Consider the following 24,736-nt stretch of genomic DNA (forward strand, 5'->3'; position numbering starts at 1 on the left):
AAAAAAAAAAAAAAAAAAGAAAGAAAAAGATGCAGTACTTCTTACCTCTCAGAAAGCATCCCAGAATTAATTAGCAGTCTGGAAGGGTTCAAGATCCTAATTTATTACTTTGGTTTCCTATGGGATTGCAATGTACTGTTTTTTTACTCCAATATCCTTGTCAAGCAGGACAAATCCTTTCCCAAGAGCCATCTATAAACAGCTGAATGACCCTCTGATCTTTTTATCCACCTAAGGACACACATATGGAAATCCCTGCCACCTCCTAGGCATGACAGCAATGCAAATAACACCATTCAAAACTGCTGTCTTATGGAAAAAAACTAAACATAAGAGGTTTATGCAGAACTTTGACATACCTGCTCAAGTTCATAGGCTTTGGCCTTATCCTCATCCCGATCCGCATTCTTCCGATAAGCCATCCCCAGTCCCCACACAGCCAGGATGCTGTAGATGTTGTCCCGTACCCAAGCATCCTTATGGTGCGTACTGGCTGAAAGCAGCCCTGTAACTGGATTCTAACCACAGCAGAATGAATAACAAGGACAAGCGTTATTATCTGAAATCCCATCCATTAAGATGTAGCAGTGCTTTCCATATCTGTATTCTTTGTAACAAAGCCAAGAAAGAGTSAAAGATGATTTCACACTGATGACACACTGTGGCTGCTCGCAATTTTGTAATAGGTTGAAAGACAAATCTTTGTTTCCTAAACTCACACAAGTGAAATGCAAAATTTCTTTTAACACATGAGGCTATAAAGCTTACAGCATATCCTTATCCACGTAGGATGATTAGCTAAGTTACTGAGTGGAATCTGAAATACACTGAGGAAAGATTAATTAAATTTTCACATATATAGAAGGAACGTAGGGTACTGGTAATTTAATCAGTTAAAATTAGAAACTGATATTTATTCTTGTCTATGTAACTGGTCTGTGGCATAACCCTGAGGAAGTAAAAACAAAAAAAACACTACTTCCCTCCTGGGAAATATAAAAAGAGTATTTCTGTTTATTTACCTACTTAGTTTATGCATTATGCATTAATACATGCAAAGTCTTTTTATATCTTCCACTGGAAATGTACAGAAAGATAAATACCAGTGGTATTTAAAATACCAATGTTGTCTGAAAACCAGAACACTGATTAGTCTCCTGCATCCCAAACCCTCTATCACTCTTAAATTTTCAATTTCAAAATTAATTCCTATCACTTCATTATCACTAACTTTAAGAGTGTATTTCTCAATTGTACATTTTTCATTACAAAAAGAAAAAAAAAGTGGTAGAGAGGCAAAAGTCAATAGAGTTTTCAGTCAAATTGAGCCTTTACAGCCAATTTCAGTGGCTGAAAAAACAAACTTCAGTGGAGTAAGCAAGCAGCAGTTGCTGAAGCTGGTTTGACAGCTAATAAAAAGGAATAAAATTTAGAAAAATGCATTTACAATTATTCATTTCTGCCACACATTGTTCCACTCRATTTATTCTGTAGTTATTTACAAGAAGGAAGTTTCAAGGAGGAAAGCTGCAACTGAAATTCCTAGGCTTTGCATGAGACATTTGAACAGARATTTGGGTGACAGACTGACATATATTACTGGGTATGATCAGTATTATTATTATTGTTTAAMTACAATGATGTTTAATGGTTTGTTAGGGGTAGAAGCACACATACCTCCTGAAAAATGATTCCTGAGCTTAAGGCTCACATATCAAAGAGTAGCAGCAGGAGCACCTACTAGTTTATAAGTAGGAARAGTATCACATATGAGCCCAAACAGAACTGAAGAACTTAAAACACAGCTTTTTGAACCAGGAAAGTACAACTAAGGAGGGGAAAAAAGGAAAAAAGAAAAAAAAAAGAAAGAAAACAAGTGAACAGCCAAAGAAAGACCTCATTCCCAGTTCAGCAGCGTAGCCTTAAGCCTTGCTGAGCCTGCGTGGAGAAAACAATAATCTCGAAAGGTAGACCTCATATTTCCAGTGTTTTTAAAGGACACTTTGCTTGCTTCCCTCTCTCCCATACAATACAAAGAATTTCTGTGTAGCTGCAACTCTAGCTTGACAGAAATTCCCCTGCCACCTGAGAAATGATCATTTTGTTTTGTTTTTCTCTATTCTCCACATTAGGCACAGCTCCAGCTGCAAAATAAAAAAAAACGCCTCCAGGTACTAGGATGGAAATCCCAGAAAAATAGCCTATGCAAGGCCTTTGAACACCATTCAGCCACCAGGAACCTGCCTGCYTTCAAGAGGCTGCATTAAATCCACCCAGGAGCAGCTAAAACTGTTCCAGTGTCTTTAGCTCCCCTGCATGAAGGTCCCTGCTCTCAGGGTACACTGTAACTCAGAATAAAGGTTAGCTCTCATGGACTGATAATACTAATACACTTCTTTCCATAAACATTCAGAATGTTAGCAGAGTAACTAAAAATTGTTTTTTTTTTTTTTTTAAAAAAAGAGTACTTACTTTTAAAAATTGCAGTTCTTCTTTCCCTCTGTTATTTGCTGATACTACGCAAAAAGTATGACCCTTACAAGAGGCTAAATAACACGAAGAAACACTGAGTGCACTTAGCTGCAAGGATGCCAAAGGGCTTTTGGCTTAGTAGATACTTCAAAGCATTACGTCTGCACTGYGATTACCAACTGGACAAGTCGAGTAGGCCTCATCCTGTAAATTACACTGGGCAGACAGACCCACGGACCAAAGAATTTTACTGATGCCCATGGGCTCTGTGACGTGGGAGCACAGCAGTGGAAAGCTGTCTGYTGAACTACAACTTTAAACTGTTGTATCATGCCCAGTTCTATTTTTAAGTGTATCTGTTAGTCTGGACACAAAAATCCAGTTCATACAGAGGACAAGACACTAGTAATAGCATCAGTAACACAGGTAMAAAAATAGTGTTGTTTTACCAGAGCACCAATGTAAGTAAGGACATGTTCAGCATCYGGCTGAAAGTGCATGTTAATTTGCACCCATTGCATTGATTCATGTTTATTTGTGTGAACACAAGTGGGGTAACCAGTAAGTTTGTAAGCCCAAAGCTGTTTCTTTATCAGCTTCATTTTCTTTTCCCTTACAGTACTCTAGCAATACCTAAAGGGTATATAGACATTAATTTTTGCTATTTTATAGACCTACCTTAAGATCTCTATTTTTGCTTATCTCATCAAAATTAACAAGCATAATAAACACCTGACAACAGCTCTGTAAGCTAGGATAACACACAAGAAATAACAGTAAAATACTCTTGAATAAAACTTGACAGTCGAATAGAGCAATCATATAACATGACAACAGCAGAGAGTTTTGAAATCCCATTCTGAGCATTTTCAGACATTATCAGTACTGTATTTTTAAAGACCCTATATCCACTGCTAAAGCACCTTGCAGCTCTCTCAAATGTCTACTCTTACAATGCACAAGAACCTGTGCCTGAGGCCACATGCCATCAAGTAAAGACGACATTTAACAGGGAAGGACTCACACTGCTTACTGCAGTTGCGAGTTTCCCTTCTGGGCAGGCTCTTCAGTGCTTGCTCCACTACAGTATCAAAACACGTTTCTGGCTCCAGCTGCCCAGGGGAACATGCACAGCAGGCAGATCACATACCAGAGCAGGCTAGTATAACCAATGCAAGGGCATGAGACATGACATAGTAGTTTGATCTTAGTCTCTTCATGCAACCTTTAACAGGTTTGCATCCATCACTGTGAATGCTTCAAGGACTGATCAGCAAAATGCAAAGCCTTCAAAATGAGAAAAAGTTTGCTATGGTCCAATCCTGCAAGGTGCTGCACAAGGGAAACTAGTTGTCATTGACCTCAGTGAAGAGTCTGGTCTCATATTCTGTATGTGTTTGCCTCCAAGCATATATATGCACATTCCAGTTTAAAATTTGCTTTTAAAATAATGTTGGTTTAGAAAAATTGAAATGTATGTAAGAACATCTATTATTGCTGCTGAGATACCTGACCCTTGATATACTAAACACCTTTTTTTTTAAATCAAAGGAACAAGCTGCTGAACAGTCTATGTGCTCTCCTAACTACACCACTAGGAGTGAGCTCTTTACCATCCTCCTTCAGAGCATACYAGCTAGCACACCAAACCTGCATGTCTGACAGGTCTGTAGATGGTAGGTACAAGGTTAYAGTTACATCAAGCTTGTGCTGAAAAACAGTATCTCAGAGGCATCTTCAATGCCTTTTGGCTGCTCTTTCAAGCTGTTCCAGGACAAATTTGTGGTTTAAAYTCACCTCCTTGACTTTGTCMWGAAAGAAACCAGGAAGGCTCTCTGTAACAGTGAGGAAGCAACTTTAGAAGCTGCTGTCTCTCAGCTCCCCTGACAAATACTGAGCAAATCTGATGTAGCTCCCAGCTCCTGTATTCCTGCTATCCTGTGACCTGCTTTCCACACACAAAACTCATTTATTTCTTACCYTCTTCTCTCCCTCTCCCTGAAAAACCTCTTCCCTGCATTGAACACTCAAGTGGTAAAGAAGGCATTGAGTCATGAACACACATACARGTATAGCAACCAGTAATTATAAAATTACAGGTCACTGGTATAAATGCACATGTTGCTATTAAGTTACCCTTTTTATCAGTGTTTAATATCAACATCATTAACATATAACTTTTATGAAGCATGTTTCATCTCTGGATCCTACAGGTCCCATCTCTCCTCTAATGAAGGTTACATCAGATAAATAGGACAACTACGGAAGGTACTGGAAATCTAAGTAACTTGTCCAAGGTCATCCAGCAGACAAAAGGCAGAGACAGGAGCACAACTCAAGGCGTCTCCCACATCCCAAAACAGCGCGAGAGCAAAATTTTCTCCTCACACCACTTCCGTGTCCTTCCATTTGTTTCTAATGGGCTTACAATAACTTACAGAAAAACTTCAATCCACAAGCATGTAGTTTGAGCCCACCACAGTCAATGACAAAATTATTTCTAACCTAAGCAGATTTGAGTCCTAACCCTTTCTTTCATTGCCTTGCAGTTTCTTGTAACTCTCACCAATAAGTACATCTGTGAAACGATTCATGCAATAAATAAATAAATAAATAATCCTTGYTCTCATCTTTCTATACTGAACTATTATAACAGAAGCACAACACTGCAGAGCGTGCTGCAGGTGCCTGTCCTCAAAGCACAACACTGCAGAATGTGCTGCAGGTGAGGCAGGCACATTAAGCAGAGAGTACTAAGCTACATGCTTATGCATGTGCAGCAGCCAAAATACACAGCAGACACCTGCTGTATATTTTTTGTTGCCTGACATCTTCATTCTTACACTGCTTACATATCCAAGCAGCACTGTTAGACAAGCAGCCAGAGCCTAGACAGCCTAATACCAAGRTAACTCATTCCACTAACATTAATATTGCAGCAGTAAAGTTGTATCAGGACGACAGAGACGCGAATCTGCCAGACATGCACTGCAGCACACATGTACTGGACAAATTATGCCTSCTGCTCACCATGAACCCAGCTCTATTTTAGGTTCAATCCTTCAGAGAGGTGATGCTGACAGACACATATTTCAAAGGCATTGCTATGTAGCTCTATGCTGCTGGGACTTAATTATAATACAATGATACACACGTTTGTGTGTATATGCATGCATGTAAAAAAATGTGACCACGAGAGAGAGTATTTTATAAACAATACGATTACTTTAATGCCCAGGCTCGCTGCATTTCCACGTGCCTTCTCACATACTCTCACGTGACCCACTATCAAGCATCCCCGAAGAGCTGCGCTGCTTAAGTTTTTGTGCAAAAAATGAAGAGGAGCCATTTGCCCAAGAAGTGAGATACTTGCTTCCACCTGCCTCCGCAAGTGCCTTGTATAACCTGGTCGTGCTCCCGTGGCGCCCTTGCTGCCGGTCCTCACGCTCCCCGGCCCACGGCAGTACCAGATGCAGCACAGCGGGTTTCTCTCCAGCCGCCCCACTGATGGCACCTCTATGGGGTGGGGGGCACCCTCCGCAACGAGCCCGCGGGGCCACGGCTCCCCACGGCCCCCACAGGCACACAGCCCTTCCCCCTCCCCAAAGACAGGCAGCCAGCTCCCCACAGCCTCCTCACAGTGACCCACAGCCTCCCGCTCCCCCGGGCACCCAGTTTCTCACAGTGACCCACAGCAACCCCACAGACACCCAGCTCCCCCACAGCTCCCTCAAAGACATCCAGCTCCCCACAACCCGCCATCTCCTCACCGCTCCCCACAGCCCCCCTCAAAGACACCCAGCTCCCCACAGCCCCCCTCAAAGACACCCAGCCCCTTCCAGCCCCCCGGCTCCCCGCAGCGGCCCCGCCGCGGCCCCGCCGCGCCCGCCGCCCTCACCTGGTGGCACAGGATGGTGCGCTGCACCAGCCGGGCGTAGCCGTCCAGGCGAACCCCCGAGTTGCTGCGGCTCCTCATCGCCTCCCGGTCCTCACCGCCGGCGGAGGCGGCGGCAGCAACAGCGGCGGCGGCACCGCTCCGCGCCTCATCCACCCGGCCCGACCCCGGCGCCCGTCGCGCTCCCCCAGCACCGGCCGGGCCGGAGATGGCGGCGGGCGTGAGGCGGGGCCGGCGCCGGCGCCGCCCCTTCGGCGTCCGGCAGCGCCGCGGAGAGGCCCGCGGAGCCCGGGCTGGGGCCGAGGCAGGAGGCGGCTGGGCCCGGGCCGCCTCCCTTCAGCGGGCGTTTTTGAAGCCCGAAGCGCCGCTTTTCTGAAGCATCTGCTGCCGTGACCCAAGGAGCACCAAAGGTCGGGCTAAATTGTCAAAAGTACAGGCGATTTGATAAATCCTTCTGCGTAACTTTGAAAGAGCAAATGCAAAAGCTAGGGCATCTACTGAAAGCTTGCTTTTTCTTTTTTCATTTTTTTTAGCCTGAAAAAATAATATTTTGCGATGTTAGGCTGGAAGTCAAAAAAATGCAAGACTTTATCAGATGTCTTCACAAACCAGCTTTTAGCTTCTAAATTAATAAAAAAGGTTTATGGAGCTCAGATGTCAATGAATCCGTTGTTCTCCCTGGCCCTCAGCAGGGATGGGTGTAATGGAAATGCATGTTTTTGACCCAGTTTGCCTTTAGGCCTGGCTCTTGGTTTCACGCTACAGCAGAAAGTTCACTCACAGGAGTATGACAGGAGCGTGCAGAAAGAAGGGAAGTCAGGCAAAGAGAACTAAGCCTTAAAAGCTTTACAAAGACTTTTTTTWAAAAAAGGCATGTGTGTAACACACAGTTGCATAATCTTCAGCRAAGTCTTTCAGTCCTCCTGGCAACATGGGAAAAACAGTTGTAGATGTGGGTGGGTGCTGAGGTGCAGAAAGGATGCTTCAGACTGGCTGAAGGTTACAAGATCTGCTCAGGCTTTAGGAAGGATTCTGGCTTTTTCTGGTTTCCCCCCTCCATGTGAAATTACAACATTAAGAAGGGTGGGATTTTTTTTTTTTTGGCCATGATTACCTCATTGACTGCAAAACTGACAACCAGGGTAGAGAAAACAGGCTTAAGGAAAGACCTCTTCCTTCAGTTGTGGTTCTGTACAGCAGGACTGGGGACAGGGCAGTGGTCGGACGTGCATTGACCGCGTCTACCTGAATGTGCCTGTTGCGATTCAGTTAATAAGCCAGGGAYGGCTGCGCAACCCCCAAACACGGTCCAGCTCACTCTCCCGCTAACCCTGCAGGGGCTTACAGCCTCAGGGCACTGCTCTGGACCACAGAGGTCAACAGAGAAGAGCGCAGGGACTCAGCAGATTTGCTGAGCAAGGTGGTGCCAGCTGTGCACCGCATGCTGTTTATCTATGACTAAGCTGTACTGACATCCCTGAGGTACCGCTGCAACCACCAGCTGATGCACTGAATTTTACTCACTTTTCTGGCACGGGGTTGCAGCTCTCGCTGGGCTATGGCCTGCCAAGGTGAAACTGCTAACAGTGCACAAGAATTTGCAGACCACAGGATATGTATTCTTCAGACCATAATATTAGCTCATATTTGCTAAGCTTTAAATGAACTACCAGGGACTGGAAGCAAAATAGCTTCAAAGTCATGTCAATCACATCACGCTAACTTGTTTAATCACATACTTTTAAAAATACATTCCCTAGGAAAGAGGTTGAGGTAATTCAGATGAAAATCTGCTATAAAACTGTAGTTTATGATGGTGACCATTCACTGAGCTAAAATAATGTACTGCTGACGGTGCAGATTTTACTAAAAGGTGTGCATCCTTGTAAATGGCAAAGTAAGAAAAGGCTCCTTCTCCCTAGAGATAAATTGAATAAAAATATTTTAAAATCCTAGGATGTAATGAGGTGCAAAAATAAAAACAAAGGAAGACCATAAGCAGTTCAGCAAGAGAGGAATATACTTTTTAGCATATTGGAGCCAAACTCAATTACTACTTTAGCTCATAGCAGTCTTGTGGAAAAAGCTTCAGCAGAGTTCAGGGCAAGCACTGACTGGACAGACTTACGTCAAACTTCTTTCTGCTAGAACCATGAAAACTCAGCTACTAGAACCATGAAAGATGCAGTATGATGTGGAAAAAAATAAATGCAAAGGCCAGGTCAGCATTATCTCCAAGAAATTACGTTCTCTTGCTCTTATCTGAAGGATTGTAAAAACAGCCCACAATAACAACACATTTTATCTAAAAGAGAATGTTTATATATCTTATGTGTTATACTTGCTACAAATTTATTATTTTTTACAATTGAAAATATAAATACAAGAACATTAAATAAATTTACAAGAAACAGTGCAAAGGCAATTAGCCAAAAGTTAAAGCATTCACAGAAATGCATTCCAACTACTACCATTCTAGTACCATCTTTTTTAACATGTAGTTAAAACCTGGTGAATAAACATAACAAATACTTGAAATTCTCACTTTAAAAGCATATTCAGAGTAGTCTCAGGCACAGGTGACCAAAGGAACCGTACATTACATAGAGAATCACAAGATGGTTTGAGCGCTTCAGAGGTTCAATTGCTGAACTACAACAGAGCCCCAGATAGGAGGGGTTTAACTGATGCTTTCTGCTGAGAACAGTGTTTCCAGGGCTCCTTACCGAGTCCTCTGGGAAAGCCAAGCACTTGCTACCTTCCAGCAAGTGTCTGCCTCAAATAATCCCCTTTACAGGGTCTGGCATACTGCAGTGTGACACTGACTTCTTCTAGCTCTTGCTCCCACGCCAAAGAGCTCCAGGAGCATTCAATCTTTGTCTAAGAACATAAGGAGAAAAAAAATGTCAAGAGCTGCCCAACTGTGTCAGGGCTGTGCGCAACCAATGCTCACTTATGTCCCAAAGGTCATTTCTGTCTGGGAAGAACCTTCACAACATCATATGGGCTCTGCCTACTTTCAGCTATTGTGCACAGAGAGCCAAAATCCAGCCCTCCTTTTGAGGCAAATTCCACAAAAGGAATGAAATTTTGCTTTGGGAATTTACTGAGCTAGGGCCTCAGAATTTGGTTGGCCAAGCAAGGACCAAAGTACAAGCACAAAAATTCATTAAAGCTCACAAAATGCYCCTTAAAAAAGCAACCATACAAGAAAACCAACAATTTGCTTGGCTACTAAATATAGCAGCTAGCATTTATATCCTGTATTTCTTTTCTTTAGAAAGTAACACTACTCTAGTTAATCACTGCAGATGAGTTTAATCAGATGAGAGATGTGTTTAATCTCTGTAACAACCACTGAAGATAAAATACTGATCTTGCTGAAATCAATGGCAAAAATTCCCATTGACTTAGTCAAGCCACTAACATCACTTAGATGTATTTAATAACCTAATGTCTATTCTATTTATCACTCCCTCGCTCTTGGCACTCTGCTTTAATGATACCCAGCCTCTATCCCTCCATATTGCAGTAAGAAGCCACTAAAGTTCAAGACTGATCGTGTTCATACTTACAGTTCTGTATCTAGTGAACATATTTAAACCACTGTAAGTGATTTCACTTACTGAACAAATTAGCTTCTGTATCAATATTAATTATTTCAATTAAAGGCACCTGCAAACTATAATAAAAGTTAAAACAAAATACCAATTATTTTTCTATACAAAGGAATATTTAAATTTATATTACAAGAAATAAATATAAAAGTATCACTAAGATGCTTATAGGCGTATTTTTTTTTGCTTATGTACAGCACTATAGAATATGCAACTATAATCTATAAAAAGTTGAAGGAGACTGTGTAGATAACATTTTTAATGTATAGATTGTAATTTCCTCTATTTATACAATATTACTATGTACTATATTAGAGATAAACTAACTCAGTTGTACTGAAAAAAGTCTAAGCAAAACTTTCCTTTAAATTTAAAAAAAAACACCCCAAAACACTCCAATGAAGAACCAAAATGGAAATGTGCCAGCTGTAATTCGACAATCTGAAGTACCTTGTTAAACAGCAGCTTTTTTTTTTTAAATAGTTGTCCTTGTCAATCCACTACATGGCTGCCTTGAAGTTCCAGTATCATATATTAAATAAAATCAGTTTCTGGTCTTCTCACATTATGTAAAACTGTTAAAGTAAATCTGTACTTCACACAGTAGAACAATGTACTGTTTAAAAGGAAATCACATTTTCTCAATAAAAGTTAGGCTTCCCCTCTTTGAAGTCCTTCTCAGCGAGATATGGCTTTTTTGACTGCCTGCATCATCCTTTTCTTGAAATACAACTTGTTTGCCTGAGAAATCATGGAGACACACATCACCATTCTGTACACTGAATGAAACACCATTCTTCTCACTGGAGAGATGGCCTGTAGAAACAAAAATGCATCCTCTGTCAGAAAAAGTTCAGAATCAATGCTTTTGCGGTCAGTATACGGAGTACATTCACTCTAGTTTTATTCCTGCAAAAATTTCAGAATGGCAATTTTTCTGTACATGGTTTTCTATATGAAATCAGTAAGAGTTTTGGGATATAACAGCATATTTTACAAACAGTAAAACTGTATCTTTTATTTTAAACAGCTAATGTCGCATTTCTCTAAATTTGGGTAAGTTTGATTTTGGAATAATTCTCTATTTTGTGTTAAAGCTAATTTAAAAATGTTTTCATGTCTTCCTTGTGTCTGAAAGATGAAAATGCTGGAGAAGACAAGGATATTTTCTTCCTTTGAAAGGCACTAAGCTTGCAGCATTTATTCTTGGATGATAATTGGAATATGGCCTAAATCCAATGACTGTTGGATTGAGTATCTTCCATATTTCATGAATCTACAGTGAGCACATGTAATACCAGTGCTGATCGCAGCCTATTAAAGAAACGGAATACCAGCTCCCAAAATGCTTAAATTATTGAGTGGAATCTTTTACTTCCATGCATCACATGCTAGCTATTTTGTTGATAATTATATATTTTTTTTATTTTAAATATTTATGCAAATGGTTCTAAGTGGATTTTTCTTTCTTTCTTTCTTTTGCAAAATAGGCCAGTTTAAAAGATCTGCAAGGATACTGATTGTATATCATTTATGTACATCTACTAATACCTAGGTCTTTTAAGAGTTTTTTTACATATTGCATTCACAACTAATTTGCAGAATTCATTCATACCTCAAAACTACCATGTTTTATATCCAAAGAAAATGAAATATTAACATTCTTGCCATCTAAGCCTGAATGGGGGTAACCTGTAAGGCATATCATGATGGGGAAACAAAAACTAGAATTAACATTCTTTACAGAGGGAATCATTTTGTTAAACACTACTGAGAAATGAATTCACAAACACAGACACAGACCTGTCATTTATACTAGAAACAGCATTAACAAAAAATAAACCATCCAAGTTTGCTACTTGTGTTGGTATTCCCAGTAGTGAACACACAAACATCATCACTGTGGCCTAGTGTTAACTTTGTTGAAAAGAGAAGACACTAAATGTAGAAACTGCCTGCAGTTTATGCCTTTGGAAAGACCAAAAATACTAGCAGAAAATCTCTAGGCAGTGAGAGAAGTTTCATCACAAGGACAGAAATCTGATCCCTCCTCTAGCAGATCTGAACTGAGTCCATCAAGTATCTCAGGTATCCTGGAGCAGAATCCTGCTATGGGTATGCCTTCCCCTTTCATCCTCTTACTACTTCAGTCTTCTGAACAACCCATCCAGGAGGGGCAAAGCTGCATTATAGGATCCTCTTTAACCATTTCTTGTTGAAGTCACCAGAGGAGTATCAGGTGACTTCCCTCCTCTGCACTTTTTCCTGGAGAAAGGGTTCTGCAGTGACTGGGCTAGACTTGTCTTCTCTCTTTGCTTGGGGCAGAGCCCCCAAGCACACAGGTTTACATATCAGTCTACTCAACCAGTTCCTCTACAGACTAATACCTCACTTTAGGCAGACTTTATACCTTTCAGCAGTTTTCTTACTGACTCAAGCAGATGTCAGTGAATGAGCTCCATCAAAACCTCATTTGTAAGCTTTACTTTGGAATGAGAGTCAGCATTTTTTAAAATAAAAAATATGAATCATATATTTCTAGCTGACAAAGTTTACTATCATTTTGAAAATACACTGCATATGACTAAACCTGAATATCTCAGGATGGGAGTTTAAGGGAGTGAGTTTGCAGAGGCAGTTGTCAAAAAAAGAGTTAYAACTCCATGCTAAGTGACTGAGCTGCCACTGGACCTGCAAAAAGGAAGCAGCATATGCATACCCCCTCAGAGTATGCAAAACTTTTTAAACACAAAGTTGAAGGTAAAAGGCCATCAAGCACTAAAACATGTACAAATGTAAACAAGGTAAAATAAGCAGAAGAGCTTTGTTGATCAATTCAAATCATGTAAGAGTAAAGGACAGAAAATACCATCCCTGCTGACACTTTAATTGTACATTTGTAAGGGTTTTAGCCCCTGCCTGACCGCAGTTGATCTGTTTTAGAAGAGATGTTCAAAATAGCTAAGCCCTATTGTAAGGGCAGAATCTGCAGAGAAAATAAGCTTATTCTATGAACAAATTCAGAAAGGTTAGTTCTGTTCCTCAGGGACAGAATCTGCAGGTTCAGCCATGCAATACCTAGTGGGAGTTTCCCAAACATGAAAACCTGTCAAAGAAGAACAGAAAACAAGGAGTGTTCATATATTATGAAAAGATCAAGTTACACAATCTGTTAGGCAAGCAGAGCCACAGGCTGTACAAATATCCTAAACTTACCATGGCAACTCATTCAATTCTGTCTGGAACAGCATTTCCGTGGAAGTAGTGAGGCCAAAAGCGCTTACAGCTTAATACACCTATGACATAGATCTCATTTTCAAGAGTGCTTTCTTTTGTAGTATGCTTTTTTTAAAAAAAAATATAAAATATTGAAGTATTATTTTATATTCCTAGCTGTGAGAGCAGAGGATCAGGCACCATCAATTGGAAAGTTGTATGTTCTTATCTAACACTAGCCTGACCTATCTAACCAGACAGTTACCTTTGGGGGCATTTGTCCAGCTCTTCTCAGACACAACTGCCTCATTTTGGGGAGATTAAGTGTAAGAAATTGTCTCAAAGAACCTTCCCAGGAGGACAAGTCTATGCAAGCATCAGTATAGACATCTTCCTGGAAGCCCTCAAGACCTAGAAGTTCAACGAAGGAATCTTTTGGTCAAACAAACTGCTAGTTTGTATCATACAGCCCTTTTGATACGAATGRGAGATGTGGTACATGGTTCACAGCACTCAAAATATGCAATAAAATATAAGTGGAGATGAGGTCAGTTATCTTGGAGTCCCCCATGTATATTTCAGCACTCCAAGTTCTTTCCACTGCATGCATCTGAGAAGCTGCTGGGTCAACATATACACAGACCCTCACACTGGAAAGATCTAAACATTTGAATAAACCATGAATTTTTATAGCTCAGTATTAGACAGAACAGGAATACAAGACACAAGATTAGGACTATACAACTATTTAAATGATTAGTTTTGCATCTCATTCCAAAGTACTACCCACATCAATAACAACTTGTTCTGGAAAGCCACAATAGGCCCATCCACTCAGCTGCTGCAAAACATAGGTTTAATAAAACATCTGTGCTAGCTTTCTTTTTGTTAGGCAAAGTAGTCAAAATGCTTTTGTAGCTGTGATGGTGCAAAAGTATAAGCATGGCAAATGTAGGGAGAAGTGATATCTTCTGTTGGAGTAATTAACAGGTGTAAGTATATAACTCTAAATATCAGAGTAACTAATATACCTTCCAAGACATGCAGGCTTTTGCTCCTGAAAATTTMTCTCTTTGAAAGATATTACTCCCCCCTATAAATATCACCTTGATTTGTCTTTGATGATAGTACGAGTTATTGCTTTGTTTCTTGTCTGGGAACTGGTTTGTTAGATACAAAGTATAATTCTATTGTATCATGAGGTATGCAAACAGAGGAGGTTTTATAAGGGCGTGACAAAAAAAAGGAACTAATTTTACAAGCTCAATTAATTTGTACAGCTATTCAGGGCACGTCCAAATGCCATTAAAAGAACATGTCTTGGAGTCTTGTGGTTTCTTTATGTTATTCATCTCACACATCCAACTGGACAATAACACACAAAGGGACAGCACATATGAATTCAATAGCTTTTACTCTGTACGTCTGAGTGACTGTTGTATTTTCCAGTTGATTATCTGATTTTTCTAAAAGATCATGCCAGGAAACGAGGACAACATAGCCACTTGTGCTTGTTCTACAATTTCATACTAAACAACGCAGCTGGTAGCTTGGCGTCTTAGCATCAATTCTTGATCAACTGGGAGAAATAAGCTAGGGGCGCAGGACTAATGTCCTGTAAGGTTTGCTCAGCTTAGGCTTTTCTACATTACAGAATTATTTTTCTCTTTGGAAAAGTGAGCATCTCTACTGAGAGCTCAGATCAGCAGCAGTAATCATGCTTTACTTGAGATTATGTCCATTGCAAAAAGTTCATTTTTTAATGAGTACATTCATTGGAGATTCACATCTTATTTTCTCAGTAGATGAGTCACAGATGGGAGTGCTGCGTGCACTGGCCTTTCCACTTCTCAGGAACCAAGCAGAGGATAACAGCTCAGAGGACAGTTGGGATGGGGACGTTTTATTTTTGAAAAGTTGTTTCCTGCAACATAAAGATATACCTCTGTTAGGGTAAAGTATCTGTAAAAGTACCCAAGGGAAATAAAGAAATACAGAGCAGTTCAGCTTTAATGCTTACTTTCTGGCCAACAGGGAGGCAGCCCTCTCAGCAGTGGTCTCTTCACTAAGGTGACTTTATAGTCTCCATTTTTCCCTCTTCTCTCCTCAGTAAGAAGCTTCCATGCGAGTTTTCCATTTATGTCAGTAGAATTTCTTCCTCACATTACCATCTACCTGGTTACTTTAATACTTTTAAATAATCTTCACTGATTGTCTTACATTTCTTTCTTCTCTAATGTTTATTTTAGTAAGGTTTAAACAAAAAATGGTTTAAAACATGCTTAAGGTTTATAGTAGTATCTTCAGGTGACAAGAAAGGTGTTAACAGCAGCTTTTGATCAGTAATTGCTCTAATAATGAACGTTACATACAATTCAATATATAAATCAGCAGTTCTTACTGAGTAGGAGAAATGGTTATTTCAAAACTCTGTGTATAGACCTAAAATGCAAGTGTAGCATTATTTGTGATGACATCCTGAACATTTTGATCCTGTATTTATGAATAATATTTGGTCAGCAATTCACTTTAAATTAGCATGACAGAGCATAAAACTGTTGTTTTAAAAAAAGAAGGAAAATAGTTTGAGAAAGACTATTTTGCATTATACATACCATTGCCATTTGCATGCACTGAATAATCATTGTTCATTAGCAGTGTTGTAGAATTAGTGGAGTTACTGTTTGATTGTAATGAATTGGAAGAACTGGATACTCCTTGATTTACAGTCTGCTTCTTTAAACCATTAGTAGCAGTTCTACTCCAGTCTACGGTAGATACATGTTACAGAAAATAGTGCAATTCATAAAAGCAAAATACAAAAATATAGCTAATAATGCAAATGAAATAAAATAACAGCATGGATTTCCCAACTCTCCCCACAGTATTACAGTTTGAATAATATTCTCTTAAGAATTTCATTTTCTTCAATTCAGCAAGCAAGCAGCCATAGTTTTATGACTGTAGACCAGGTCAAAGATTGCCAGTAACTAAAGAACAGTCAACCCTGCGATTAAAGCATATGAAAAATACATAGCTTTATAATAAGTCAAGTACTGAATAACAAAATAACCAAAACCCCATTTACATTTTTTTTTGTTGGAACTATTCTTCTCTTGCTTTTGCTGAAGTTACTGACCAAACTACATGTGACTCAGAAGCTAGAACAAATCTTATGGTACCTAATCACAGTCYGTGGTCTTCTGCAAAAGCATACCTATAAACCCAGGAAAAGGTCCACTGCAGTTAACAGCTTAGTGCAACAGCATGTAAGGACTGAATAAAATGCAGCATTTAAAGAGGGTAGTTTTAGAGGTTTATTACATCTAGGGCAATAAATTAGGCCTGGAACTACAGCAATATGGTTTATTGGATAATAATAAAAATAAGTATGCAAAATGCTACGGACTTAAGCACTAAGCACAATCATCCAAAGGTAAAAGAAAGTTTTCATAATTACCAGAGTTTTCAGCTAGCCTGAATTTCCCACAACAAAGATATCTTCTCCACTGTTTGCGAACATTTTCCTTTGTTACACAATAGAAGATAAAAATGAAGAACCCTGCAAAGTGGTAAATATCAGAGGATGTTCCCAAATAGATTTTTTGCTACTTCTTAATAAATAATGTATTAATATGTATTATATCCAAAAAGTTTTCTGTTGTTTGTTGTTTTCAAGTTCTAATCAAAGTTAATGACACCTTTCACAACTTTGAATACTTAGGAATATTTTTCCCTTGCACTTAGATGATAGGTATCATACACACAAATGGAAGAAGAATAAATGTAACCAAAATCCACAGAATTTMATACTTTCAAATAAGAAGGGAAAAATTCTGTGAATACTGAACCTTACTGAAGCCTTACTGAAGCCTTTTGGTACAGTTCAGCATAGATGTGTTTTTGAAAATCCCACTGTGAGAGATTATTTACATCTTTATATTGCTTAGTATCTTTCTTAACTTTGGCTTTCAGGAAAAATTTTTAAAGGTAATTAAGTGTTGTTCTTTTCAAATGCTCCATTTCATTTTCAAATATTATTTTGGAACACTAGCATAAGGTTAATTAGGTCAATAGGATTTATTCACCTTTATCATTTTTAATATCAGGATTTACCCAGTATCTAACTTAAAGCTGAGCAAGAGTAGAACTTAGGCTCACAGAACAGATTACGCTGCAGCCACATGGACTCTACAGCCCTGCATTAGGTCCACACAATCCTATACAAGGCCAAGGCTGGGAAATGCAGGTTCAACCCCTCAAGTAATCAAACAGTAAGATCCACAAAAATCTGCCTATCAAATAGGAGAGAGGCATATACACTGGACTGCGATTTTAACTGCTCTAATCTCTCTGGAAAACCATCTAGCCCRTCATCTAAGCAACTTAAGTGCCACTTAAGCAGAAGTTTGGATCCTAACTTGTGTAGGACAATTCAGAAATGTGAAGATACCTGAGGTACCATAGATGCCTACAGTTCTATGTTAAAGCTTTTACAGTACCTGAAACTCTGCTTTTGGATATGTGCAGTGTAGCATCACTGCCTTTGCCAAGCTGCATGCCTACAGACTTCCTCCTAGTCAAGAACGTTTGAGGTGCAAAAACAGACATCCCAGAGTGCCTGGATAAACATCCACAAGTGCCTGGATAAACAGCCTGTTTGTGGGCTTGAGGCCCTGAAAGTCAGGATCATGAAGGCCCCTAGTCTACGAGGTGACAAGAGCATAGCTGCACTGCTCTTAATTAGCTGTGTTTGGCATTCTGGTGCACAGCAGTTGATCACAGTAGTTGTGAAGCCCAACCTTGGTAATATTTAGCTACCTCAGTACTATGGTACTCATACCATTCTCAGCTCACTTTGAGATGCTGCAGCCTTGCCTGTCTCAATGGCCCTTTGCTGAATGTCCGACCTCACATCTAAGCCTTAGAGTGATAAGCTGAGAAGTAATACAATTTTCACTACACTAATGTGAACACTTACACTAACTGAATAGTTATAGTAATTCCACTGACTAGAGAAAGACAGTTACTTCCAGTGGTGTCTGGTTTGTATACATTTATAAAATTCTAATATTTATAAATATAAATATATTATAAATAGTAGACTGCTTTCCTGTCATATAGTATGCATAATTATAATATTGTTATACTATATATGTGTGTTATATTTTTATATTCATCTAATATTATGATAAATATATGATCAGAGGGAAGTAGTATCATCTCTAATTTAATTAACATTAAAAAATGTACCAAAATTACCTCTTAGTTGTTGAAAAAAGTACCCTTTTGAAAATCTTTGTTCATTACATTGTACACAACAGGCTACAGCATGAAGGATAAACTTACCTTGCAAAGTGTTGAAAATGGTGAAGAGGTATGTAAATACCTCATTTACTGTGAAAAAGGCAAATCCCCAAGTAATTCCCAACAAAAATGTAAGACCAGCAACACTCCTGAGGTCTTGAATGCTGGTTTTTCTCTGAGTGCCAAGCTGCTTTTTCTTTTTGATGCGACAGAGCTGGATCAGCACAACAATGAACATGCTGATATTGATCAGGAATATCACGCAAAAGTATCCCACAGCAGTAATATAGAAGGCTATTCTACTTTTAATCCAGCAGCTAGAACACAAGAACAAAGTCTGTCAGCCATTTTAAGTAACAGAAATTAAGTAAAATGAATATGAGATAAAGCTGTATTTTGTTATAAATTTTGTTATAAATTTTTTCCTTTTTTTTTTTTTTTTTGCTAAAGAGTCAGCAGTTAGCACAAAGCATGTGAAACACTGCAGAGCCATACCATTTCAAAGCTCTTTCATTGCTTTGTTCTCTCCACCATCTTTATTTCAAAGAAAAGCCATTTGGTATGACTCAGGGAAAGAAAAAAGCTACCCTTTTACTTACAATTCATCCGGTCTGTTGCTTGAAAATGTTCCAGTGGATATAAGCCCATAATTATCTGGTGACACTGCCAACACAATAGCCACAACTACTGCTGGCACCCCTAAAAGATTATGAGCAAACACGTTAGTGAAAATTATGACAAAATAGCAGTATTAAAATGACTTGAAACTACTGTAATTTTCTGTGAAATCTACAACCAGTTTATGAACTTTGTCTGTTGAATTCTGTTGATTATTAGCTGTCTGAAGAAATCTACAAATTGGGGAATTCAAACTGTGCTCAGAAGAATAACTTGCACAGAAACAAATGTTCTGCTCCACAGATAGCTTTAAACATTTCTGAAGAAGGCAACAAATACCATGTGATTTAATCCAGTTATTTTACTTAACAACGTAAGGTAATCTAACTAGTTATGTGTATGGTAACAAAGATCTTAAAACATCAGACATAGTACATTGATTTTCTTCCCACTTACATATGTTTAAAGAAACATAATTCTATTATTTTAGCGCCTTCACTCATGTTTACTCAAGAGGGCCAGAGAGGAGAATCAGGTCTGGAATCTCTTCATCCTTTAACCAATTAGGTGGGCTTTGCTGCTTTTTGTTAGAAACAGTGCTATTCCAGAAACAGAATATATATACGTGATGATATTTATTTTCCAAACAGAACTGATGCCACCTGTCTTGAAGATGGAAATGAAAGTGAGCACATTCAAAACTGGCTCTATTACATTTGCAGAAGGAAAATTCTTCATCCAATTGCATTGCAGTAGCCTCTGTTTTTCAGCTTGAAATCTGAAAAAATCTGCAGCTAGGGGTAAATTCAATACCACAGAAGGTCTAATATACAGGACCAGGTTTACTGATAATGAATATGTGGTCACTGACAGGTTAATTGGCTTTTAATGATTGCTTCATTTTCACTTTTAGTTAAGTGTCACATTCCCCGAAATATTTGGTGAAAGGATATCCAAAAGTGGAAAAAAATACATACCCCAACCAACAATGCAAAATTTAAGGATGTATTTCCGTACATAGGTATTGAAGACTTTCACAAGGGCAAGATACATATGGAAAGCTTCTAGGCCCATCCAAGTGAAGGAAACCAACAGGAAATAGTGAAGAAATACAGCAACTGCAATGCACAAGCCTCGTGTATCATACAAAGCAATCCATGAATCAAGGAGGAAAACCAGGTTGAGCAGAAGTAATGCAGCACACAGTTGAATAAGGATTTTGGAAGGGTAGTCTCTCCGGATTTTCCTAAAAAGCAAATTAGTGAGATCACATCAATTGTCATTACTTTGGATCCCAGCCTGACTTTCCCTCTTATAATCCTACTGCACAARTAACAACCAGGTATTTATATATCTACATATTTTTTCATTCATATATAATTCTTTGTATATTGCATTTACACAGAAAAGGTGAGTTATAAAAGATTCACAAATTAAAGGTCTGTATGACCAGTTTGCCATAATAATATTTCCATAAATACAAACAACAGCCTAGACTCTTACATTTTAATTCAGTGATCTTTTTTTACACTCTATGTTAGGCTTCTCTGTGTTGCAGTACTTCCAAAAACCAAAATGTGAGTATTCTTTAATGCTAAACTAGATTAGGCATTCTACTGGGCATCCAAAAGCCTGGACAGAAACAAGCAATTCTTTGATGAGAGGATAATGAGATAGTAAATGGGTGCCGAAAGCCACTTCTAAGAGGCTTTACAAAACACTGTGTACGCTGTATCTTATCTTAAACACATCCTTCCACATTTTTGTTAAGATAGTATGTTGTAAAACACTTAAAAGTACTATTTCTTCACTTTTCAGTGTATATAAACTCATGATTCATTCACTTGTCTACAAGATTAACATTCCTGCAAGATGGAATCAACATCTTCATAGTAAACTAAACAAATTTGTACATTCTTAACTGAGCCAGAATCAGTAACTACTAGAAAGGACATTGCAGTGAGCATTTCAAGCAATCACAAGCACAGAATAATGAGAGCTTAGTTCAAGTACTTACTCAAAGGCTATGTAGGTCACAAGAGTAATAGAAAGAAAAATTGCAGAGAGGCCACAGCCTATATAGGATATAAAAGTCAGTACCAATTCCTGTGTAGGATTTAAAGGAGTATTTCCATACAAGTTCTAAAAGGGAAACAGAAGTTAATTTCAGAGAGCATGCTTGTTAAATGGAAAAAATTCCCCATTAAAATGCCATGTTTGCCTCTGCAATTAAAAAAATGAAACTGTTCTTTTCATCACAAATCTTACAAAAGGTGAATTAAAAAACAGAAAAAAAACTGTGAAATGATGTTTGATTAAAATATTAAATTTGATTTATCCTATTTTTTTTTCCTACAGAATAAAGACCTCCTAAATGTAAAAGCTGCATTTTAGTAAAACACTTAACTGATTTTGACTTTACTGGAACTCATGGCCCTCATTCAATGAGCAGCTTAAGCACATGACTGATTTTAAGCAGGTAGGTACTAACACCGAAATGAATGGAGCTTGTCAGGTATTTAACAGCTGATATGTGCTTGCTAAATTCTCATCTTAAATCAGGGTAAAACTGCACAATTTTTAAAATAATTACCATCAAAACTGCGAAGCTTGTGAGGTGGTTGCATGAACAGACTGTCTCATTTGTTCTACTTTCTTTAACTATGCAGCCTTCATATGACCAGCCCCCATGTCCACCTGTCACAGAAAACAGTTTTGTTATTGACAACAGCCTTTCTTTATACTCACATAAGCTAATATAGCTAAAAGGTATGATATTTTGGGGATATATCAAATACTTACCATTTCTATTAAAGTCCCAAAAAACACATCTAACTGTTGAATTACCCTGTTCGAGAGGTAAAGAAAAAAAGATGTTTACTAAACTATGAGTTTATAATCAAGTAATTTATAAATTGCATACAAAATGGAAACAAGAATACTATTTTACGTGAAAGCAAAATGAATTTAGACGAATAGAATGGATTAATTTCTCAATATGCATTTGAAAGTACACAGCACAAATCTGAAGTGACCATGCAGGAGATAATTCTCATGTCTATGCTGAAATTTTGTTCCTGGTAGAAACATTATTATGCTTTCTCATCATCATCTTTCAATGTACAGATTACTTGGATTTCTCATCCTTCCTGATTTTATAAGTATAAAGAAATTGACTACATTGAAAAGGAAAACTTTTAATTTGCAAACATTTGGTAACTTTATCCTACTGTGATGTCAAAAGGTTTACATATGCGTCTTCCTTCCGCCAATGAAAATCTTATAAATTGTAGCAGCAATACAATCTATTACTATGAATACTACTAATATTACAGTTATAGCTCAAAACTCAATATTGTATCAATAGATATAAAAACTACAATAAGCCAGTTCTAGAAAGAAGTTTCAGGCACAGAAGTGGAATCACCACAAATTTCAGTTTGTAATATTTTAGTATTTAAAACTCTTCTAAGATCAGGAACAGGAAGATATTAATCCCTGGTGCTCATTTCTGAGACACTGTATATGAGCCCTAATACTTAATGATGACACAATCCTGATTTCCAGTTTAAAGAATAACATTCCCCCTACAGAAAAAAAAGCTGTATATTGCTCTCTGGCCACACAGCACCTATAAATATCATGATTCCAGTATCTCCCTATCAACCCCTACTGTCAACTTTCAACCAAGAGATACTATTCTTTGGAGAAAAAAAACAGAAGGGCAGTTAGGGAGGATAAAAACTGGACATTAAATGAAAGAGCAAAATTAACTGAAATCATCAGAGAACAAAAACTAATACTAATGATAAATACGCAAGGCTGAGTGATTTTGAAAGTCCAGATGCAGAGGAAATGTCCACACCAATAGAACAGCACCAACAAAACAATCTGCATTCTTAGCATGGTATTTTTTTCTACAACATCTCCAACTGAGGTAACAAAATAACACTTTTAAGTCCACTAAAACATTAATCATACCTGATTGGGTTTGATATTGTGTAAAGTGACAGTAACATTTGCCTTTAAGTTGCTAAGTGTGAGGTTAGCAACACTTGATGATATAACATTGCTGATTAAAGATGCATTCTTCAAGGAGGGATCCTGAAACAACAAATACATAACCACATTTAAAAATATTAAAGGAAATAGTAGTGAAAGACAGCACACACAAGTTCAGCTATTGTGAGAACCGAACAAAACCAGTGCATTTTTTAACAGGAAATTTTGAAATGTATTTTGGGGGAAAAAATCCATTCATATTTTATCTTGCTCTAGTCTGGAGTTTAAAACCATTCTGAACAGACTGACAGAAAGATACCTGGAAAACAGTGGTCTTTTTAAAAAAGTTGAATATTATTCTAGAAGCGAAGTCCAACTCTTCAGGAGGTAAATTTGTCAGCAATGATGAAGGAAGTGTAATTGATCCAAGATTATTTAAGTCATGAAGTGCTTCAGTACCTAGAGAGATCTGTAAAATAAGTACAAAGATTATGATCTCTAACTTTTTCTTGTCAAAGCCTGGGTAGCACATTAGTCATCTTACATACAAATACCACTATCTCCAAGTTTATGAAAGATAGGAAACATTAGCAGAACTGAATAGAGATATTATCTGTATATTCAAAGAATGGTTGCAATCAGGAGTAACACAGTGAGCTCTCCACAGTATCCTAAAAGTATAGTTTAACTCTTCTCTGGACAGATCACTTCTAAGTGAGAAGATCATTTAACTTCCTGATCTCTTTTGTTTAGATAGCTACCAAAGAAATACTCAGTTAATTCCAAAAAGGCATTCTTGTTGCTTTGGGTTAGACCAGATACCAACTTGTTGAAAGTTCTCTTCATTTCTTTACCATGCCACAAGACTTCCAGGAGATCATTACTTAGCATATACCTGTTCTCCAGCACTACCACTTCCTAGAGTCACCTCAGACTCAAGCATCACATATTACTTGGAACACTCAAATGTTGTTATCATTTCACATAGTTTTTAATATCATAGAATGATCCCAGTACTACTTATGGCTCTTGCTAGATTAAACTACTTCTTTCTTTGAGAGGTCAGTATGTGCCAGCATTTGTTCAGAACTTTCCACCTCTCCTGGCCAAGCCTCCAAGGCTGGTATTGTTCAAATTGTAATTTCCTCAACCAGGCAGGAAGAAGGTTTTGAGTGATACAAACTAGATCCTTCTCAGCCCCCTTTTCATGGAGAGAGCAACTAGCCCTGAGTGACAAATATATGCCTATCATTATCCAAGCAACATAACAGTTCTTTCCTGGCACCCTCTGCAATTAATCACCTTCTAACAGATGAAGCTATCTGGCAATGCTCCTTGACAAATTTCAGCACTGTCAGGGTGGATGATTAAATGACTCGTGATTCAAGGTTTTTGAGGGAGAAATATTCAGCCAAGCCCTCTGTCCGTTCTAGTGTTCTGGCTGTAGCCTCTCTAACAGCTTATTAGTCAAAAGCCAGCTTCTAAGTCTGTTGCTTATTGATGCCACAGTGAAAACAAATAAAAGATCCTGAAATTGAGATATAAACACAGAGAAAACTCACATTGCCTATAAATTAAAATATATAAAATATAAATATTTAAATTTGTA

At 38.3% G+C, this 24,736-nt stretch overlaps 2 protein-coding genes across 7 annotated transcripts in view; both read right to left on the reverse strand.

Moving 5' to 3' along the window:
• Positions 1-6,574, reverse strand: part of PHKA2 (phosphorylase kinase regulatory subunit alpha 2) — a 47,384-nt gene extending 40,810 nt beyond the window's left edge. For both annotated transcript variants that reach the window (XM_085323172.1, XM_085323171.1), the window contains exons 1-2: positions 6,371-6,574; positions 360-518 (exon numbers count right to left, since the gene is read on the reverse strand). In XM_085323172.1, the coding sequence (XP_085179298.1) occupies positions 360-518; positions 6,371-6,448 (237 nt within the window). In that variant the 5' untranslated portion in view covers positions 6,449-6,574. The remainder of the gene's footprint in view (positions 1-359; positions 519-6,370) is intronic.
• Positions 6,575-8,704: 2,130 nt separating this feature from the next.
• ADGRG2 (adhesion G protein-coupled receptor G2) overlaps positions 8,705-24,736 on the reverse strand; it is a 65,362-nt gene continuing 49,330 nt past the window's right edge. For all 5 annotated transcript variants that reach the window (XM_085323103.1, XM_085323104.1, XM_085323101.1 and 2 more), the window contains 11 exons: positions 23,447-23,596; positions 23,107-23,229; positions 21,928-21,973; positions 21,719-21,822; positions 21,143-21,267; positions 20,103-20,371; positions 19,107-19,206; positions 18,550-18,824; positions 16,661-16,762; positions 15,816-15,968; positions 8,705-10,800 (listed from right to left, as the gene is read on the reverse strand). In XM_085323103.1, coding sequence (XP_085179229.1) covers positions 10,616-10,800; positions 15,816-15,968; positions 16,661-16,762; positions 18,550-18,824; positions 19,107-19,206; positions 20,103-20,371; positions 21,143-21,267; positions 21,719-21,822; positions 21,928-21,973; positions 23,107-23,229; positions 23,447-23,596 — 1,632 coding nt within the window. In that variant the 3' untranslated portion in view covers positions 8,705-10,615. The remainder of the gene's footprint in view (positions 10,801-15,815; positions 15,969-16,660; positions 16,763-18,549; positions 18,825-19,106; positions 19,207-20,102; positions 20,372-21,142; positions 21,268-21,718; positions 21,823-21,927; positions 21,974-23,106; positions 23,230-23,446; positions 23,597-24,736) is intronic.

This window comes from Rhea americana, unplaced genomic scaffold, assembly GCF_003343005.1.
Source record: "Rhea americana isolate MKP2758 unplaced genomic scaffold, rheAme1 scaffold_82, whole genome shotgun sequence".
NCBI classification, from domain to species: domain Eukaryota; kingdom Metazoa; phylum Chordata; class Aves; order Rheiformes; family Rheidae; genus Rhea; species Rhea americana.